Source organism: Vanellus vanellus (assembly GCF_965231255.1).
Source record: "Vanellus vanellus genome assembly, chromosome: 1".
NCBI lineage: Eukaryota > Metazoa > Chordata > Aves > Charadriiformes > Charadriidae > Vanellus > Vanellus vanellus.
Window position 1 is genome coordinate 460,968 of NC_138905.1, and position 16,401 is coordinate 477,368.

Here is a 16,401-nt window from a genome sequence, read left to right on the forward strand (position 1 = left end):
AGGCTCCTCCGGGGGCGTGTTGGCACAAGAAGTGTCCATGTACTCGAGATGGCGCAAATACGGACCACAGCCTTCTCCATTCCTGAGACCACATCTCCTCTGACTTGTGTGTTACTGCTTCTAGATGGCATTTCAACTTAGAAGCTAGATTCTATTTTAAACCCTCTTTCCTGACTAGCACAGTCTAACTGGGATCTCCTCTCAGTTCCTTATCTGCCTGATGGCTCTGTGGCTTGCTGTGACCTTGACCTCTCAGGTGGTTTGATGTAGCTCTTGGATGATAACCATCATGTCCCCACTGCTGCATCAAATGATAAAAGAGATCACTTTCCGAAAAACAACTTGTCATTCTTCACCCAGTGCTGCGCTGCAGACATCCGTGGCGCTGGCCCGAAGGACACGCAGCCGGTGACAGCAGGGAAGGTGCTTGTTGGGGCGCGTTGGCTGCAAGGTCCGGTCCTTTCCTTGGCTGGCATGGGGTACGTCTGCCTGTTCACCTTGGGAACTCCTGCTCCTAGGGGGCGGCTTGTGGTGCAGGAGCAGTTGGTCAAAAACGGATGGTGAAAGAGAAATTGCTGACAGTAATTAGAGGTGCATAAATCTTGCATTTAACAAGATTAAATTGAATTCCATTACATTAAATTCTAAATAATATTTAGAAATATAATTCCAACATTCTGCAGAAACAAAAAGGTATATTTTCACATTCCAAAATAGTTACTTTTTTCTATTTGCAACCAGTGTTGCTGCCTGAGAGAAGAGGGGATGGGGACAATCCAGGTGCTGGAGGATGCATGGGAAAGGCACCCAAGCTTCTTCCCAGTGCGCTCTGTCCCAGCAAGGCTCTCTGTCCGGTTGTTTTGAGAGCTGCTTCTCTCCCAGAACCTTTTCTCTGGCACGTCCAGGCCAGCCATGGGATGTTGATATTCCTGTGTTTTTATCTAATGGATCAGGCAGACTTACCTAGAGAGAATTGCCTTTTTAAAACTTTACAAAAAGCGCTTTACAGGCAGCGTGCGGAGCAGCTGGAGGACAGCCTGCACGTATCTGCACGCTCCTCCTGGCTTCCAGGCCGTAGTTTTCCAGCGTTCTGTATTCCCTGTTCGCGTTTCCCCGCTCGCACCGGTCCCTCGGGGCTGCCTGCGCTGCTGCGTGCGTCTGGCCGAGCCCGTCCCACCCGGCCGCCCTGCTCTCCTCTTGTCCCGCTTCTCTAAATATAGAGCCTCCCCCTCCACACCTATCTCCAAGTGATTCGCTCCTCTCCATCCATCAGCCTCAGTCCCCGGTGCCTCCGTGACGGCTCCATTACACACGTGCTCGGCAGCAGCTATATTTAGGAGTCAGGAAGGGAATGAGCCTTTGGGCTGCGGACAGCCCATAAATCCACCTCCCGTCACCGAATCACCGTTCTTTTATCTGGAATGGGATCGACAGAGGTGTTAGTAGATGAGGTACAAATGCCTGTGGAGGGAGGCAGGGCGAGGAGGAGGAGGAGGAGGGTGGACGGCGAGGAGGGGGTGCCGTCTGAAGGGGGCTTGCTGTGCCGCAGCAGCACGCTCCCTCCCTCGCAGGGGCCTAAGGGGCTGCCAATGTCTCTTACCAAAGAGTGTCTTTGCGTGCCGTGAGTGGGTGGCTGTGCCCACCATCACTGTTGTGACCTGCATTGGACGCGCCATGCCAGTGCTTCCACGGAGCCCTCCTTCCTTCCTTCCCTATCCCACCTCCCATTTTTCATACATCCATGTCAAGTTGTAAAGAGTTGTGGGTGCCAACTTGTTCAGGGGCACAGCAAGCAGGGCTTGTCCTGATGCTTTGGGTGTATTTCAGGCCTCTGCTATGTTTCCTCATTCCTCGGTGGGAAGCGTGGCGGCATCCCCGCCGTGTGCGTGGCGCGCAGGCAGCACTGGGGCCGGAGGTTGCTCCCCGCCGCCGTTGTCTGGGCGCTCCTGCCGCAGCGGGGAAGGAGCCGGTGTGCGGTGCAGGTGTTTCCCTGACAGCACGTCGGTACACCCTTCTCCTTCTGGCCGCAGTGTGCTTTGGGTGTGCTGCTGGGGGCAGAGTCTGGCATCGCCCCCGACCCGGAGCTGAGAACGCTCTGTCTCCGCACGGGAGGGTGAGCAAGGTGAGAAGCTGCCCCAGATGAGCCAGGCAAAAGGGTTGTCTGTTTTTAACGCTCTGCGGCACGTTGCTGTACTGATCAGTCCTTAACTTCTCCATTTCTTGGCATAGTGTCTCTTTTTGCCAGTAAGATTAATTCCTTGGTTCTTTGAGACAGTTTTTCCCAGGACCGCACGGACGGGGCTCGGTGGACCACCACCTAATCGGAAGATTCACGGGGCGCCATCAGCCCCCTGTGCACCGTCAGGCTCCAAGAAATCTGCCTCCGGATTAGGTAAACACACCCGGCGAGGCACAGCGCCGAGGCTGGAGCGGCACGTTGGGTCACCGGGGCTGCTCCTGCACGGTGACATCCCCTCAACACTCCGAAGCGGTGGCACTGCGAGGGCTGGGCTGCTCCTCACCCAGCGCGCAGCGTCGTGGCCCCCGCCGCCTGCCGGGGCTGCCCAGGGGGTTACTGGGCACTCACTGCTTCTGGGGGGGTTGCCAGAGCACCGGCAGTACTCTCTGTGATGCTGCATGTCCCACGCCTTGGGCTCGCACCGTTTTCATCACGTGCACCATAGTAAAAAAAAAACATTTTGAGCACCCCCCCTACACACACATATTTACTTACGTGTATGTATTGTCCTGGTTCCGGCAAGGATGGGGTTAATTTCCAAGGAGCCGGCAGGGGAGGCACGTATTCCATACCACGTGACCCATGCCCGCTATAAAAGGAGCTAGCCGGGGCGGGGGAGTCAGTCGCCACTCGGGGGCGGGTCGCGGCGGTGCGGGTCCGGTCGGTGCGCGTCCGGTCGGTGCGCTTCGCGGCGGTACTGTAATCGCGTTCTTGTATTCCTTTACCGGTGTTATTGTTTTTCTTTCTTTCTTTTCTTTCTTTTTCCCTTTGTCTGTTCTGCTAAATTATAATATTTCAACCCACGAGTTTTGCCCTTTTCTGCTGATTTTTCCCACGGCTGTGGGAGTCGTGCGAGCGGCTGCGTGGTTCTCTGTTGCTGGCTGAGGCCAAACCACGACAGTCCTTTTTGGCGCCCAACGTGGGGCTCGAAGGGTTGTAATAACAACAGATCTGACCAGAGCTTGTTAAAACGGATTTCTTATATGTATTTCTCCTATTAGTTAAATAATAGCCGGTTACAATGTTGCTTCGTTTGTTTACATGGCATTGAGTGGGTATATCACATTCCTTATCACGCACCAGCCTCGGGTAAGATAGAACGATATAATGGACTGCTAAAGACTACCCTGAGAGCCATGGGGGGTGGGACCTTCAAACATTGGGATACTCATTTAGCAAAAGCCACCTGGTTAGTTAACACTAGGGGATCTGCCAATCGAGCTGGCCCTGCCCAATCAAAACTTCCACGTACAGTAGAAGGGGATAAAGTCCCTGTAGTGCATATGAAGAATATGTTAGGAAAGACAGTCTGGATTAGCCCTGCCTCAGGCAAAGGCAAACCCATCCGTGGGATTGCTTTTGCACAAGGACCCGGGTGCACTTGGTGGGTGATGCGAGAGGATGGGGAGGTCCGATGTGTACCTTATGGGGATTTGATTTTGGGTGAGAATAGCCAGTGAATAATTTTATGATGTAATAAGAACTGATCTTAGTATCTGGCGCCCAGCAATTTTCCTTGAGATCGACATCTTCAACCTGTGGACCATGGGCATGGACTGTATTGCATTCCCCAGTCACGAGCTTCAAATACAGCACCCACCAGTTCAGCACTACACATCATCTTATGTGCCCTGAGAGACTGTTCTCACTGCTGGAGCCTACCGTCATGGACTACGTGAGCTTAATGGACATTTTTAAGGGATGGCTCATAGACTATGGGAACTGAAAGATCTGGGCATGACATAGATGGTATGGAATAAGGGGTGGATAATGTCCTGGTTCCGGCAAGGATGGGGTTAATTTCCAAGGAGCCGGCAGGGGAGGCACGTATTCCATACCACGTGACCCATGCCCGCTATAAAAGGAGCTAGCCGGGGCGGGGGAGTCAGTCGCCACTCGGGGGCGGGTCGCGGCGGTGCGGGTCCGGTCGGTGCGCGTCCGGTCGGTGCGCTTCGCGGCGGTACTGTAATCGCGTTCTTGTATTCCTTTACCGGTGTTATTGTTTTTCTTTCTTTCTTTTCTTTCTTTTTCCCTTTGTCTGTTCTGCTAAATTATAATATTTCAACCCACGAGTTTTGCCCTTTTCTGCTGATTTTTCCCACGGCTGTGGGAGTCGTGCGAGCGGCTGCGTGGTTCTCTGTTGCTGGCTGAGGCCAAACCACGACAGTATATATATACACACCCATGTATAGACACATATATATGCACACATATATATACGTGTCTGTGTGTTTATATACACACACCTGTGTATATATATAAACACACACGTACCTGTACTACTCCACTAATGCACTATGCGCACTGTAAAGCACATAGAAAAATAGAAACTAGCAAATAGTGAGAGAAAGATGGAGTAAACACCATTTTAAAAATACGTAAAAATTTTATTAATTTTATAAAAAATGTTCTCTTCCCGCACCCCGGTAGATTGTCGTGCGCACCCCACTTTGGAGACCGCTGCTGTAGGAGGGAGAGCCAGAGCCACAGAGCGTGGGGTGTTATTCTGGGGAGCGTGTGCCAGCATGCCTTCAGCTCTTCTGGGAAAGAAAGGGAAAAGCTAAAAAAAAAAACCCCAAAACCGACAACAAAAAAAGACACAAGACGAATGGATAAACAAGAATCAGGGGTGGAAAAAAAAGCAAGGCTGTGTTTTCAGTAGTATAAACAAGTACTGTATTTGGTGATTTTGTTTCTAAACTTTGGTAAAGCTAGTTGTTCTTTCAGCCTTGCCAATCGTCAGCGTGTTTTGCGTGTGAAAGGGTGGTGTGTGTGGGGGGAGAGGCTCCCCGGAGCGGGACGGGACGCCTGTGCTGGGTACGTCCCTCGTGCCCCGCGCAGAGGCACCCTTGGGACCGCGGGCTCTGGGAGCGGTGCCCGGGGCGGGGGGCAGCCAGCGCCTGGTCAGGGGTGTGAGAGGCAGGACAGCCTGTCGGCGGGGTGACACGGCCGCTGCTGCCGCCTCCAGGGCTGTCGTCTGTCCCCAGGGGGGGAAACTGGTGTGTGGCTGCTGTGGTGGCATCTCCCTCTGCCAGCGGCGATGGCTTCGTGTGATCGTGAGACCGGGCAGGAAGGTTTGAAAGTGCCTCCTGCCCTGAGCTCAAAACAGAGCCCGTTGGGTCAGCAGTGCTGTGGGAGCAGGAAAAGCTGCCCCTCTGCTTTTGCAGCCCCTTCCCACAGCTGTTGCCATCCTGGATTCCAACACAGGTGAAAACAAGTGTTTATTTTGCGTTGTTACTGCTTTGGGTACAAGCAGTTTGTGTCCATTACTGAAGACTACAAGGTGAGTCCCATCCGTACTTTGGTCTCTATTTCCTCTCTTGTTCATCCCCTTTGTTTGTTCCTTCTGTCCGACCGCCCCGGTCAGCGCGCGTGCAGACCTGCCGAGTTCCAGTCAGACCAACCGGTGGTGAGCAGCACCGAGGGCTTCACGAGGTGACAAATAGAGCAGGGGAGTTACCTGCTGGTTTGGAGTCCCACCATCCTGCTGTAGCCGGGGGTGAGCTGGGTCAGTGTAACGTGCTCCCCCAGGTCGGCGCGAGGACCCGGTTGCTTTCTGCAGAGTGGGTACAGGAGGGTAACCCCGGGTCATGCAATACATTTGGGTTTGGTAGTGTGATGCAAATTCCTTCTGCGTTAGGAGAGGGGTAGCTGGGAATGTCTGGCTTAGATGCTTTACGTCTCCCTGTCACGGCTCTCTTAAGCCATTACCTGCAGACCGTATTTGGGGTGTCTGCAGCGGCGTCTCTGTCCACTTGGCCAGCAGCCGGGCTGCCAACCCCCAGCTCCAGCACCTGGAGGCCCCGGCACCTCTTCTGTTGTCAGCTTCGCAGCTCAGGCTGGTGGGTTCTCTGGCTTTCTCACACTTCCGAGGCAGGCAAGTGAAACCCAGAGTCGTTACACCCGGAGGGGGAGATGTGGCCCCAGGAGCATGGTCCAAACCGCCTGCTGCCCTGGCTGCGGCCAGAGCGCTGCTGGGGATGGTGCCGGTGGTTTGAGTGGTAGTAGACATCTCTCTGGGTTCCCGGCTTTGGCTCCTGTGCACCTGGAGAGCTCGGTGACCAGCAGGGGAGAAGGAAGGCTCACCAGGACTGTTACTGTCTCTTCCGTGGGAGCTGCGTCCCTCTGCGCTGGGATGTGCGCAATTGATGTGGCCAAACAGAACAAGGGGAGGAATCTGGCTGCTGCCTCAGCACACGGAGCGTGTGTTTGCCGTGGCAGCCTTGATTCTCCTATTTGGCTCCACTTTGGAGTCTTGGTGGAATTTGACCCCTTGAAGTGGTTTGGAAGTTTTGGTGAAGAGATGTTGTACTGACAGACGCTGTTTGTGTGCCTGTGGGGCTGTACACGAGCACGCACAGGACTGATCACATCGACGCACGTCTGCACCCCGGTTATTGTGTACGGAGAAATGCTTGCATGGAAGTGGGGTTCACTCAGTGTAGGGGAAGCAGAGACAGCAGAGAAGTGTTCCTTTAACTCTCAGCTTTGTGATGTGTCTTTTTTCTTGTAGAAACCAGAGAAGACAGAACAAAGCGTCTCTTCCGACATTATACTGTGGGCTCTTACGACAACTTCACCTCTCACAGGTAAGTGTCAGTATCTTTCCTTTGTCATTATGAGGAGATTCATTTCCATGGAAGAAGTATCTCCTTGCCCTGACAGAGCAGTAAATGTTGTTTTCATTTAATGGGAAGGAAACTTTTCCGGTTGTTTTGGTCAATTCAGTTATAGTCTGAGCTATAGGTCCTAGGTAAGGCTTAGGTGAATAAAATGTGGAGGCTGCAGGGCGGTCTGGCTCCTGTCTCAGTTGAGGAACAGACATTCCGGAGAATTCTTGGTGTGCTCCAGGAACTGAAGAACATGTGTTGGATGCGGGTGCGGAGTTATAGCTTTACTCTGGAGTGGAAGAGAGGAGGATGCTGTTGTGCAGGGGATGGCATGAAGGCAGCTGCCAGCGGTGTGCTGCCTGGACCACAGGGGTGTTCTCGGGGCTCTTCTGGTACGTGGCAATTGGGCACACTCACCGCGGCGTGGAGACTGACCTTGGGGAGATGGTCGCACTTGATAGGGGATGAATCTTGAAAGGATGGGGGATGTTGCTGGTTTGTGGTTGGTCGTGAGCACATGTGGCTGGTGGACATGTTCATAGGAGGCTGAGCTTTGGGAACGGATCTGAGGGTTGGATTCGGGAATGTGCTTTTGGCACTGGGTTTCTTTGTCTGAGGGATAAATGTGGGGTTGCTCCGTGGAATACAATCCCTGCCTGCAGCCAGACTTAAGCGCTCTTAAAAACTGTTGGTCTTGAAAGTAATTGGATGGGCATTATTGCTTATGATGTGACAGGAGCAAATTGCGAGAATTCGTTATACAAAAACTAAGTTATCCTCAAGTCTTGGAGCTTACCAACGAGGCAGTGAATGCATTCTGGTTTACTGAGCTACTTATCCCAAATCTGTCTCCGCTGGTCTGAGCACTTTCAGTGCAAAGTAATGCATGTGACTTGTTTTGATTTTCAGAAATCCTGTGGCATGCTTCTTCAGGGCTGTTTATATTCTTAACTGATCGTGGGGCAAAAGAGAAAATGCTGCTGTGACTCAGAAAACAGCAAAGAAGAAAAACAGAGGGGGAAAACAGTCCGTTTCCACCGTGGCTGAATGCTACAGGGACCCCCAGAAGGTCTGTGCTGGGGTCATTGGTTGCTCTTGCTCTTAGAGGGCAGGAAATAGGTCAAAATCTGCAGATGAGTCAAAATTACATTCCTTAAGGAAAAGAAGAGTAGACGGTTGGGATTGCATCAAGCTGGGTTGATAAACAGTGTGATAGTAAAATAAACTTACTTTCACACATGCAAGATAACACACACCAGAGGAAACACTGTGAGGTACTCCTGCCCATTAAAGATTTTTCAACTCTTCATAATGGCTTAGGAATAAAGATCTGACATCAATGTGACGTCAACAGTGAAAACATCTTATTTAGTACTGAGGCATTAAAAAAAACACAGACAAAAGAGTAGGTCAGAAAATACAACTAAAGCGGTTGTGAAGGAGGGTCACTGGTGACACTGGGTACTGGGTGGTCAAACAGCAGCTGGACACCAACACAGAAAAACAACAGGTGATTCGTACGGGGAAAAAACAGGAGTAGTATTTCATATTCAGTGAAGGTGTTGGACTGACTTCTGCTCAGGAACAAGATTTTATTCCAGTCCAAACCTGCAAAATAAAAAAAAAATAAAACTTTGGGAATTGTTATAAAAGGAAAAAAAGAACAAAACGGAAAATGTAATTATTAATATCTTTGTATAAATCTGTACTACACCCACATCTTGAAACCTGCATGCAGACTTCAAAAGTGATACTTGAGAAGTTGGCAGAGAAAACTAACAGGTGCTCAAAACTGTGAAGCATCTTCCGTAAGAGGTGAGACTGGATAGACTGAACCTCTCGAGCTTGGGAAGTGCTGATGGAGGAGAAGGGGGTTGGTAGAAGTTCGTGTGTGTGACATGGAAAAGGTGGACTGGAGGTGGCTGGTCTCTGCCTGTCTTCTTGTGAAAGAGTGTGAGGCACTGAGCCGTAGTCATTTAGGCTGGAAAAGACCTTTAAGATCATTGAGGCCAACCGTAAACCTAACACCTCCAAGTCCACCACTAACCCACGTCCCTCAGCACCACATCTGCATGTCTTGAAACAAGAACGTGGAAAGTGAAGAAAAAGAGGAGGTTCTCCATCTGGTGTACAATTAACCCGTGCGACTCCTTGCTGAGTGACACACCGAGTGCTAAAAGCTGACAGGGGTTCAGGAAGGAGCAGGACAAATCTGGGGAAGAAGAGTCACTTGCCGGCTTCTGAATGTGAAGAGGCCAGCTCTGACGCGGGGGCTCGCTTGTCGTCCAGCAGCAGAGGTCAGGAGCGCATGGTGGGAAGCGTCACTGTTCTCGCTCTGCTCTCTCCTGGTGGCGTTCCCGCTCTCGGCTGTGGCTGGGGGGTCGGAGGATGGCCGGCCTGGCCTGGTGCGGCTGCTGGGAGCTGAGGGTGAGGTGGGCTTCTCTCTGAAGCCCAAAGCAAGGTTTGCCAGCCCTACAGGGAGCAGATTTCAAGGCGTGGCCTTCTCCTTGATGTCCTCTGTGGCTACTGAAGTGGCTCTGTGGTCAGGCACCTGGCCGACAGTGGTCCTGTTCCCAGGCTCTGAACTCTTCACTCCACGGTGGAGGAAGCCTGGGCATCTGACCTGAATATCTCGAGAGCAGACTCTCTTCAGAGATCTGCGTGGCAGAATCCCATGGGATACCATCCTGGAGAGAAGTGTCCAAGAGAGCAAGTTGATATTCCAGGACAAACCTCCTCCAAGCTCAGGAATGGCCCATCCTGACAAGTAGGGAATGGGACCGGGGCAGCAGGAGGTCTGCGGGGATGCACGGGCAGCTCCTCGCTAAACTCCGGCGCAAGAAGGAGGCGTAGAGGGGTGGAAGCAGGAGAAGTGACCTGGGAGGCACACAGAGACACTGCCCAGTCCTGCAGGGACGGGGTTAGGAAAGCCAAAGCCCACCTGAGGTCAAACCTGGCGAGGCATGTGAAGGGAAGCGGGAAAGGATTCTGCTAGAGCATCGGCTTGTTGGAAGAGGGGAGAGCAGTGGGTGTTGTTTGTCATGGCGTTGGTAAGGCTTTTGACACTGTCTCGTGTAGGGCTCTCATAGATGAGCTGACAAAGTACGGTTACATACGTGGAGAGTGAGGTGGATTGAATACTGCCCGACTGACCGGGCCCAGAGGGTTGTGGTCAGTGGCACCAAAGTCCAGTTGGAGGCCACTCATTAGTGGAGTACCCCAGGGGTCAATACTGGAGCCAGTACTCTTCAGCATCTTCATTAGTGTCCTGGACACGTTGGGCAGAGTGCACCCTCAGCAAGTTTGCAGCCAGTACAAGACTGGGAGGAGTGGCTGATACACCCGATGGGTGTGCTGGCATCCAGAGAGACCTGGGCAGGACGGAGAAAGGGTCAGAGAGGAACCTCACAAAGTTCAACCAAGGGAAATGCATCTGGGGAGCCTCCAGCTGTGGAGATACACAAAACTTGCCTGGCTGTGGTCATAGAATGGTTTGGGTTGAAGGGACCTTTAAAGAGCATCTGGTTGAACCCCCTGCCATGAGCAGGGACATCCAGCTAGGCCAGGTTGCTCAGAGCCCCGTCCAACCTGGCCTGGAATGTTTCCAGGGATGGGGCATCCACCACCTCTCTGGGCAACCTGGTCCTGGGCACGCTGCTTGAGTGAGAAGGTCGGACTGGATGATCTCAAGAGTCTCCTTCCAAATTCAGCAGTTCTGTGAGTTTCCTAACTGGCAGATGTAGCCTGATGCCACTTTTGAGTCCTCTTGTTGAGCTGCATCTCCACAGGAGTAAACCTCCCGTTTGGATAGTTATTTCCAGCATGGCACCTTGTGTGATGTGTGCTCCCAGAACCCCTTGCCAACCCAGACCCCTTGTTCAGACACTTTTCTTCAGGCCAGTTTATTTTCTGTGTAAGGCAAAACACAAACCTTACTTAGAGAAAGGTGCTTACCCCGTGGTCTGTGGGTCGTGTGGTTCTGCAGAGGAGCCCGTCTCGGCTCTGGCTTGCTCTGTTTTCCCTCTGATCTGGGGGAAATCCCCTCCATGGCCGTACCTGTGCCACAGAGGTGTCTGTGTGCACACAGAGCCTGGGTCGAGGCGGAGGGTGCTGGGAAGGGTGGCGGAATGGAGTCGTCCCCCACAGGTGAATAAGTAGCTGTCCCATTTGTCTTCTAAGTTAATCTCCAGTCCCTCCCGAAAGAGGGCAGCTGGGAGCACGGTGCATGGGTTGTGCTGGTGGTGGCAGTTTTGCTTGGAGTGGCCCCATTTCCCCAGGGTCCGGCGGGGAAGGGGAGGGTGTGTGCACGTGTGTGCCTTCACCTGCACCCTTAGCCGAGAGGAAGAACACATCTTTCCTCATTGAAGTCCTCCAGGACTATGTGTCAGGAGGATGTAAAGCCTCTCCCGCACTCCACCATCTGTGTCTTCTTGCAGGTCATACTCCTGTTGGTCTTGTCATTCCCCGGCAGCCAGTGCATGCAAGGTGCTGACAAACTGGGCTGCTCTGCTAACATCTGACTGGGATCTGCTGGATCGCAGTAACCGTGCTGACACTGGCCGTGAAAACTTGGGGCTTCGACAGATTTTGGTGGGTTGAATTGGAACAGACTGAAGGGTTTTAGCTGCATCCCCGTAGTATGGAGCGTAGTCATGCAACATAAAAGCATGAGGACGGCCACTGTGGAGCACGCTACAGGTCCTTCAGGCCAACATCGTGTGCTGCATGGTGGCCAAGGGCAGGTGCTTCGTGCCGTTATGAGAACAGAATAAGCACCCAAAATATTATTCCTGCCTGCAGCAATTTTCTGTGCAGAGTCTTCCTGAGCCAGAGGCAATGTCTTTGTATTTAATAGCCTTTAATGGATCGTTATTCCATTAATTTGCCCAATGACATGCAAGGCAAGTGGCTTTTACTCTCTCTCCTGAAATGGAGAAGGATCCAGCATTGGCTTTGGTGGAGACGGTGAGACAGTGGTGGTACTGAACATGGGGTGCTGTGTCTTCTGCTCCTGCTGTGTCAGAATACAGTGGGGAGACAGGAAATGAAAAAGAAGTTTCTTAAAGCGTATATATGTGCTCGTCGTTCACCGTGGGTTGTCTGAGCACAAAAGTGAAACAGCCTCACCGTTCAGGTGGGGCAAACCGGTGCGAGGTAGAACAAGCGGCTGCCTTAGTTACCGTCCTTGAGACCACACGCTGGAGCCTGAGCAGCACCGGCCGCCCTCTCTGCAGGGGTGGGAGATGTGAGCAGTGCTGCTGGAGCCATCGGCCACACCACCAGCAGATGTCTCACGACAGAGGCACCAGGCGGGTGCAGAAGCACCGTTTCTGCTCTGAAGTCTCTGGAGTTCAAAATGTGGCTATTGCCAAAGCACGGAGACAGCGTTGGTGACCAGGCTCGCAGCGTGGGACCGAGCACAGGGGGGCGGAGCCGTCGGGGGTGCAGGGTGCATGTTGTCGGAGTTACGGGATGGAAGTGGAGTTTGGAGGCGATAGTGTGCAGCTTGTGGACATGGGGCGGCGGTCAGGAGTGCGGTATGAGCGTTCACATCGTGGTTTTAGGATCGCCTTAATAAATAGGCCAAACAAAATTGATTTTTTTCCCATTTTTAAAAAATATTAAACATTTAGGCCAATAGATTCCTTGAGAGCAGAAATTAAGAACTAACTAAGGTGCTGTAAGACCACTGCAGCAGATTAACACTGTTTGCAGGAGAGTGCTTATTCCATCATCTCTGACTTCACTGGAGGTCTCAAACGTGGGAGACGATTAACATAATGACAGTGTTTGAGGAACAACTTAAAAGTACTTGAGAAAATTACACACGAGTGACTTTAGATTTCAGGAAAAGCCTTTGAAATAGTTGCAGGTTTGAATGGACACCCTGTGCAGTAGAGTGGGGAACAGCATCCACACGGCTACACTGGCGACTGGGGTAGGGTATGTAATTTACTCTTTTTTGGCTTAATAAGGTGAAAAGAAAGCTACGAATATATTGAGGGGTATGTTTGAGAGCATTAGAAGATATTAGGCTGTATACTGAATAAAAGTATTTTCTTTTGCGGAAACAGCCCCTGGGGAAGCAACGTTTCCGAGTTGTAACTTCACGCACGCGTTGCCGGTAGGAGGTTGGGACGGTTGGGATGAGGTCTGCGGGGGCGGAGGGTGAGGGGCTGTTCTGGGATGGGTCCTCCACCTCTCACCGATCTCACTTTGAAGCGTAACTGCAGTTAAAGATGAGAGCACAAGGCTGCTCCGGAGTTGAGGTGTGCTGGGGTGCACACAAGGTCACCAGAGGGCAGAGAGCCTTCCCCGGACTGCTGAGGATGAGGAGCACGGGACAGGGCTCAGCAAACCTAATCTGGTCTGAAATAGCAATAAGGCAAACGGGGAGGGACGTCTGAGCTTGTTCTTACCAGAAAGAGGCAATCACAAAGGGAATTGACTTCTCTGATGAACTATGGGAATTGACTTCTCTGATGAACTATGTTAAGGAAAGAGATTAAAGTGATTTGAAATTAACTCTATAAAATTAAGAGCCCGCATTCTACATGGCACAGCTGGAAAGGAAAAGAATTGGGAGCAATAGACAATTTAGGATTTATTTTTTTTTATTATTCAATCACAGGGATTAGTTGACCAGGGAGAGAGATTACAGCCGTCAGTATTCACAAGCCATCTGGATGGGCCTCCCTTTAGAAGAGAGGAAAAACATGAAGAAGTCTCTGAGCAGGGATTTCTGTGCCCTTAGATGCTGTGACTGGCCAAATATGTCAATACACAGAATTACACAATAATTCAGGCTGGAAGGGATGTCTGGAGATTTCTTGCATCACCGGTTGCTCAGAGCAGGGCCAACTAGACCAGCTTGCTTTGCATGTCTCCAGGGCTGGAGGTCCCACAGCCCCCTTGGGCTTTCGTACCAGTCTTGGTTTCCAGGGTGAAAAAGTTTTCTACGTATCTCATTATAATTTCTTGTGCTTCAGTTTGTGTCCATGGCCTCTTGTCCCATCCCTGTGCACCTCCAAGAGTCGTCTTCTTCTGTACGGCCTCCCCTGAGGTAGTTGTGGGTGGCAGTGAGGTGTCCACCATCTCTCCTCCAAGCCGAGACAGCCCGGCGCTCCCAGCTTCCCATGCACGCTTCAGCCCCCATCTGCTCGGGTGGACCGTATGAGCAAACCGGTAACGTGATTGGTAAAATCACCCAGAAATCAATGGGACTGCACCAGTAACGTGCTATTTCTCCTTTCCCCCGACATGCAAGAGAGCAGTACCCGTGTTTGCCCCGCACAGACGCAGTTCCGTGGCTGCCGTTTCCTTCTCTTCCCTGGGTACTCTTCAGGGGTCATCCATCCCTCTCGGCAGTGTGGTCCTAGCCTGTACTCCCCTGTCGATACCGGCATCTTTGGCTACGTCAGGCACCGGGATCCCCATCCCCTGAGCATCTCCTCTGCACAGTGGTTTCCTCGGGCTGTGCGGAGCCGTGCCGGTGGTGGGGACATACGAGCCAAGAGCTGATTCCCATTTTCCAGGCGGGACCAAGGAAAAGGAGTCGCTCTGGATTTCCTCGAGCTGCCTCATGGCTTGTGTGGCTCTGCGACAACTTCCTTTGGTCTTCTCCATTTTGCAGCTTATTTATTGGCTGTTCTCGCCTCATCTGTGCACGGCACGCGGTTAGTTTAGGATTGGTATTAAAACATGCTGAGCGGGTGGAACCCTCCCCGATTCCTGCTCCTGCCCGTTCCCGTCTAGGAGGCAAGCAGCAGGCAGGGAGTTGGGAATCGCATCGGCTTTTTCTGTCGTTCTGTCTAGTTGTGATTAATTAGCAAGCCCGGAGGGAAGCCATGTTACGGGCAGGGCTCAGCGAGGAGCGTGGAGAGCCGCAGGTAATGGCCCTGCGGGACAGGGCGTCGAAAGCACCCCTGCAAAAGGAGATTCGTGCTTAGAAACGGGGCACGAATCTCTGAGAAACGTGTTGTGCCACTGGAGCTGGTGGCCAGACGGCGATAGCTGGGGTGGAGAGGTCGCTGCGTTGGGTGTGTTATGGGCAGTGGGACTCTCCGGCCCGTCGGGTTGGGAGAAGGTGATTGGCACGGGGCCGGTGCAGCCTTCGTTGCTATAGCAACAAAAGGGTAGAGGGAGGAAATTAAATCTCTTCTTGAAAAGGATTCTGTATAATCTCACTTGTCAAATTAACGTGCCTTCAAAATAGTCTTTTAAGATCTTTTGGTGAACAGTATCTTTTGGGACCACTTACCTCTTTCACAGAGGCTTTCAAGAACGCGAGACGGGAAGAAGCCGAGCTCCCCCCAGGCCCGTGCTTCCCCTCGGCAGCCCTGGTGCTTCGGCCCTGTGCCATGCTGCTCGGCCTTTTCTGAAATTTGGGAGTTCAGAATTGGCGGATAATACAAGGCTTTGTGGCCTGTTTTATGCGAGAAATAGGAGCAGGTAATGAGACGGCGAGCTGAGTGAAGCGAGGCGCGGGCAGCAGCTGGGCTGGTCGGAAGGGTGTCCCCGCTGAGCAGCTCCGGCCTTCAGGGCTGCTGGTGGCAACGCGGGGGGCATCCGAAAAGGGAACTGTTTGCTCAACCCCGTTCATTCTCTTCTTTAAAGAAGTATTCAGGGCGACTGGTTAGCGGTTTGAGGCACAGGCCTGGGATACTGTACGAACAATCTGTCCAAAAATTATTTGCCCGGTGCAGAGAAGTTCCTGGGGTTTCCCGTTAGTTTTTCCTTTCTTTTTGCAGCTGAGTGCCCAATGTCACTGCCGCGAGTGTCGCTGTGGGTGAAATGCCGGAGCAAAGGGCTCATGGTGGGGTGACGGGAGGGACGGCGTGCACCACACACAGTATTTGCCTGGAGACTCGGTCAAGGCAGTCCTGGTTTCTGCAGCATATTTGCAATCAGTTTCGGTCAGGTAATAGACGGAATACAACCAGGACTTGAAAGAGGGGACGACCGGTAGAGCTGTTGATCACTAAACACCTCGTCTCTCCGAGGCTGAAGTCTTTCTGGCTCCTGCTGTCTGTCGGGTTGAACGTCTTTGAAGCACATACCTGCTTAGCGATGGGTTCCTGTAGGGCATTTTACTCCGAGAGGTTTTGGAGTCGTGGGTCGTTCTCGGCAAGCATCAGCAGGGCAGCAGCTGATGACACATACAGGATGTTAGGAAATAGGAAAGAAATAGAAAGTCTACTAAAAATAGCATTATACCTCTATGTAAATGAACAGTTTGACAGTCCCTTGCTTGCGGTTGTAGTTTACCCATCCAAATACGAAGAATCAGAGAAGGTTCAGAGGCAACCAACAAGGGTGACCCAAAGCACGGACCACTTCTCATTTGAGAAGAGATGAAATAGGCTGGAATTCTTCAGTTCGGGGAAGAGGTGCCCAAGGAAGATTTGACAGAATTTTATGAAATCATGAGTAGGCAAGGAGAAGGTGAATATGGAACAATACTGATTTCTCAGTACAAAGGAATGAGGTGGCACTCTGTGGAATTAGCAAGCAGCAAGATTAAAATAAAACAAAGTACTTTGTCACACTGCA

At 52.0% G+C, this 16,401-nt stretch overlaps 1 protein-coding gene across 1 annotated transcript in view; it reads left to right on the plus strand.

Annotated features, from left to right (window-relative positions):
* SHANK3 (SH3 and multiple ankyrin repeat domains 3) overlaps nt 1-16,401 on the plus strand; it is a 388,749-nt gene that overhangs the window by 253,832 nt on the left and 118,516 nt on the right. The window contains exon 14 of the mRNA XM_082481020.1: nt 6,753-6,828. Coding sequence (XP_082337146.1) covers nt 6,753-6,828 — 76 coding nt within the window. The remainder of the gene's footprint in view (nt 1-6,752; nt 6,829-16,401) is intronic.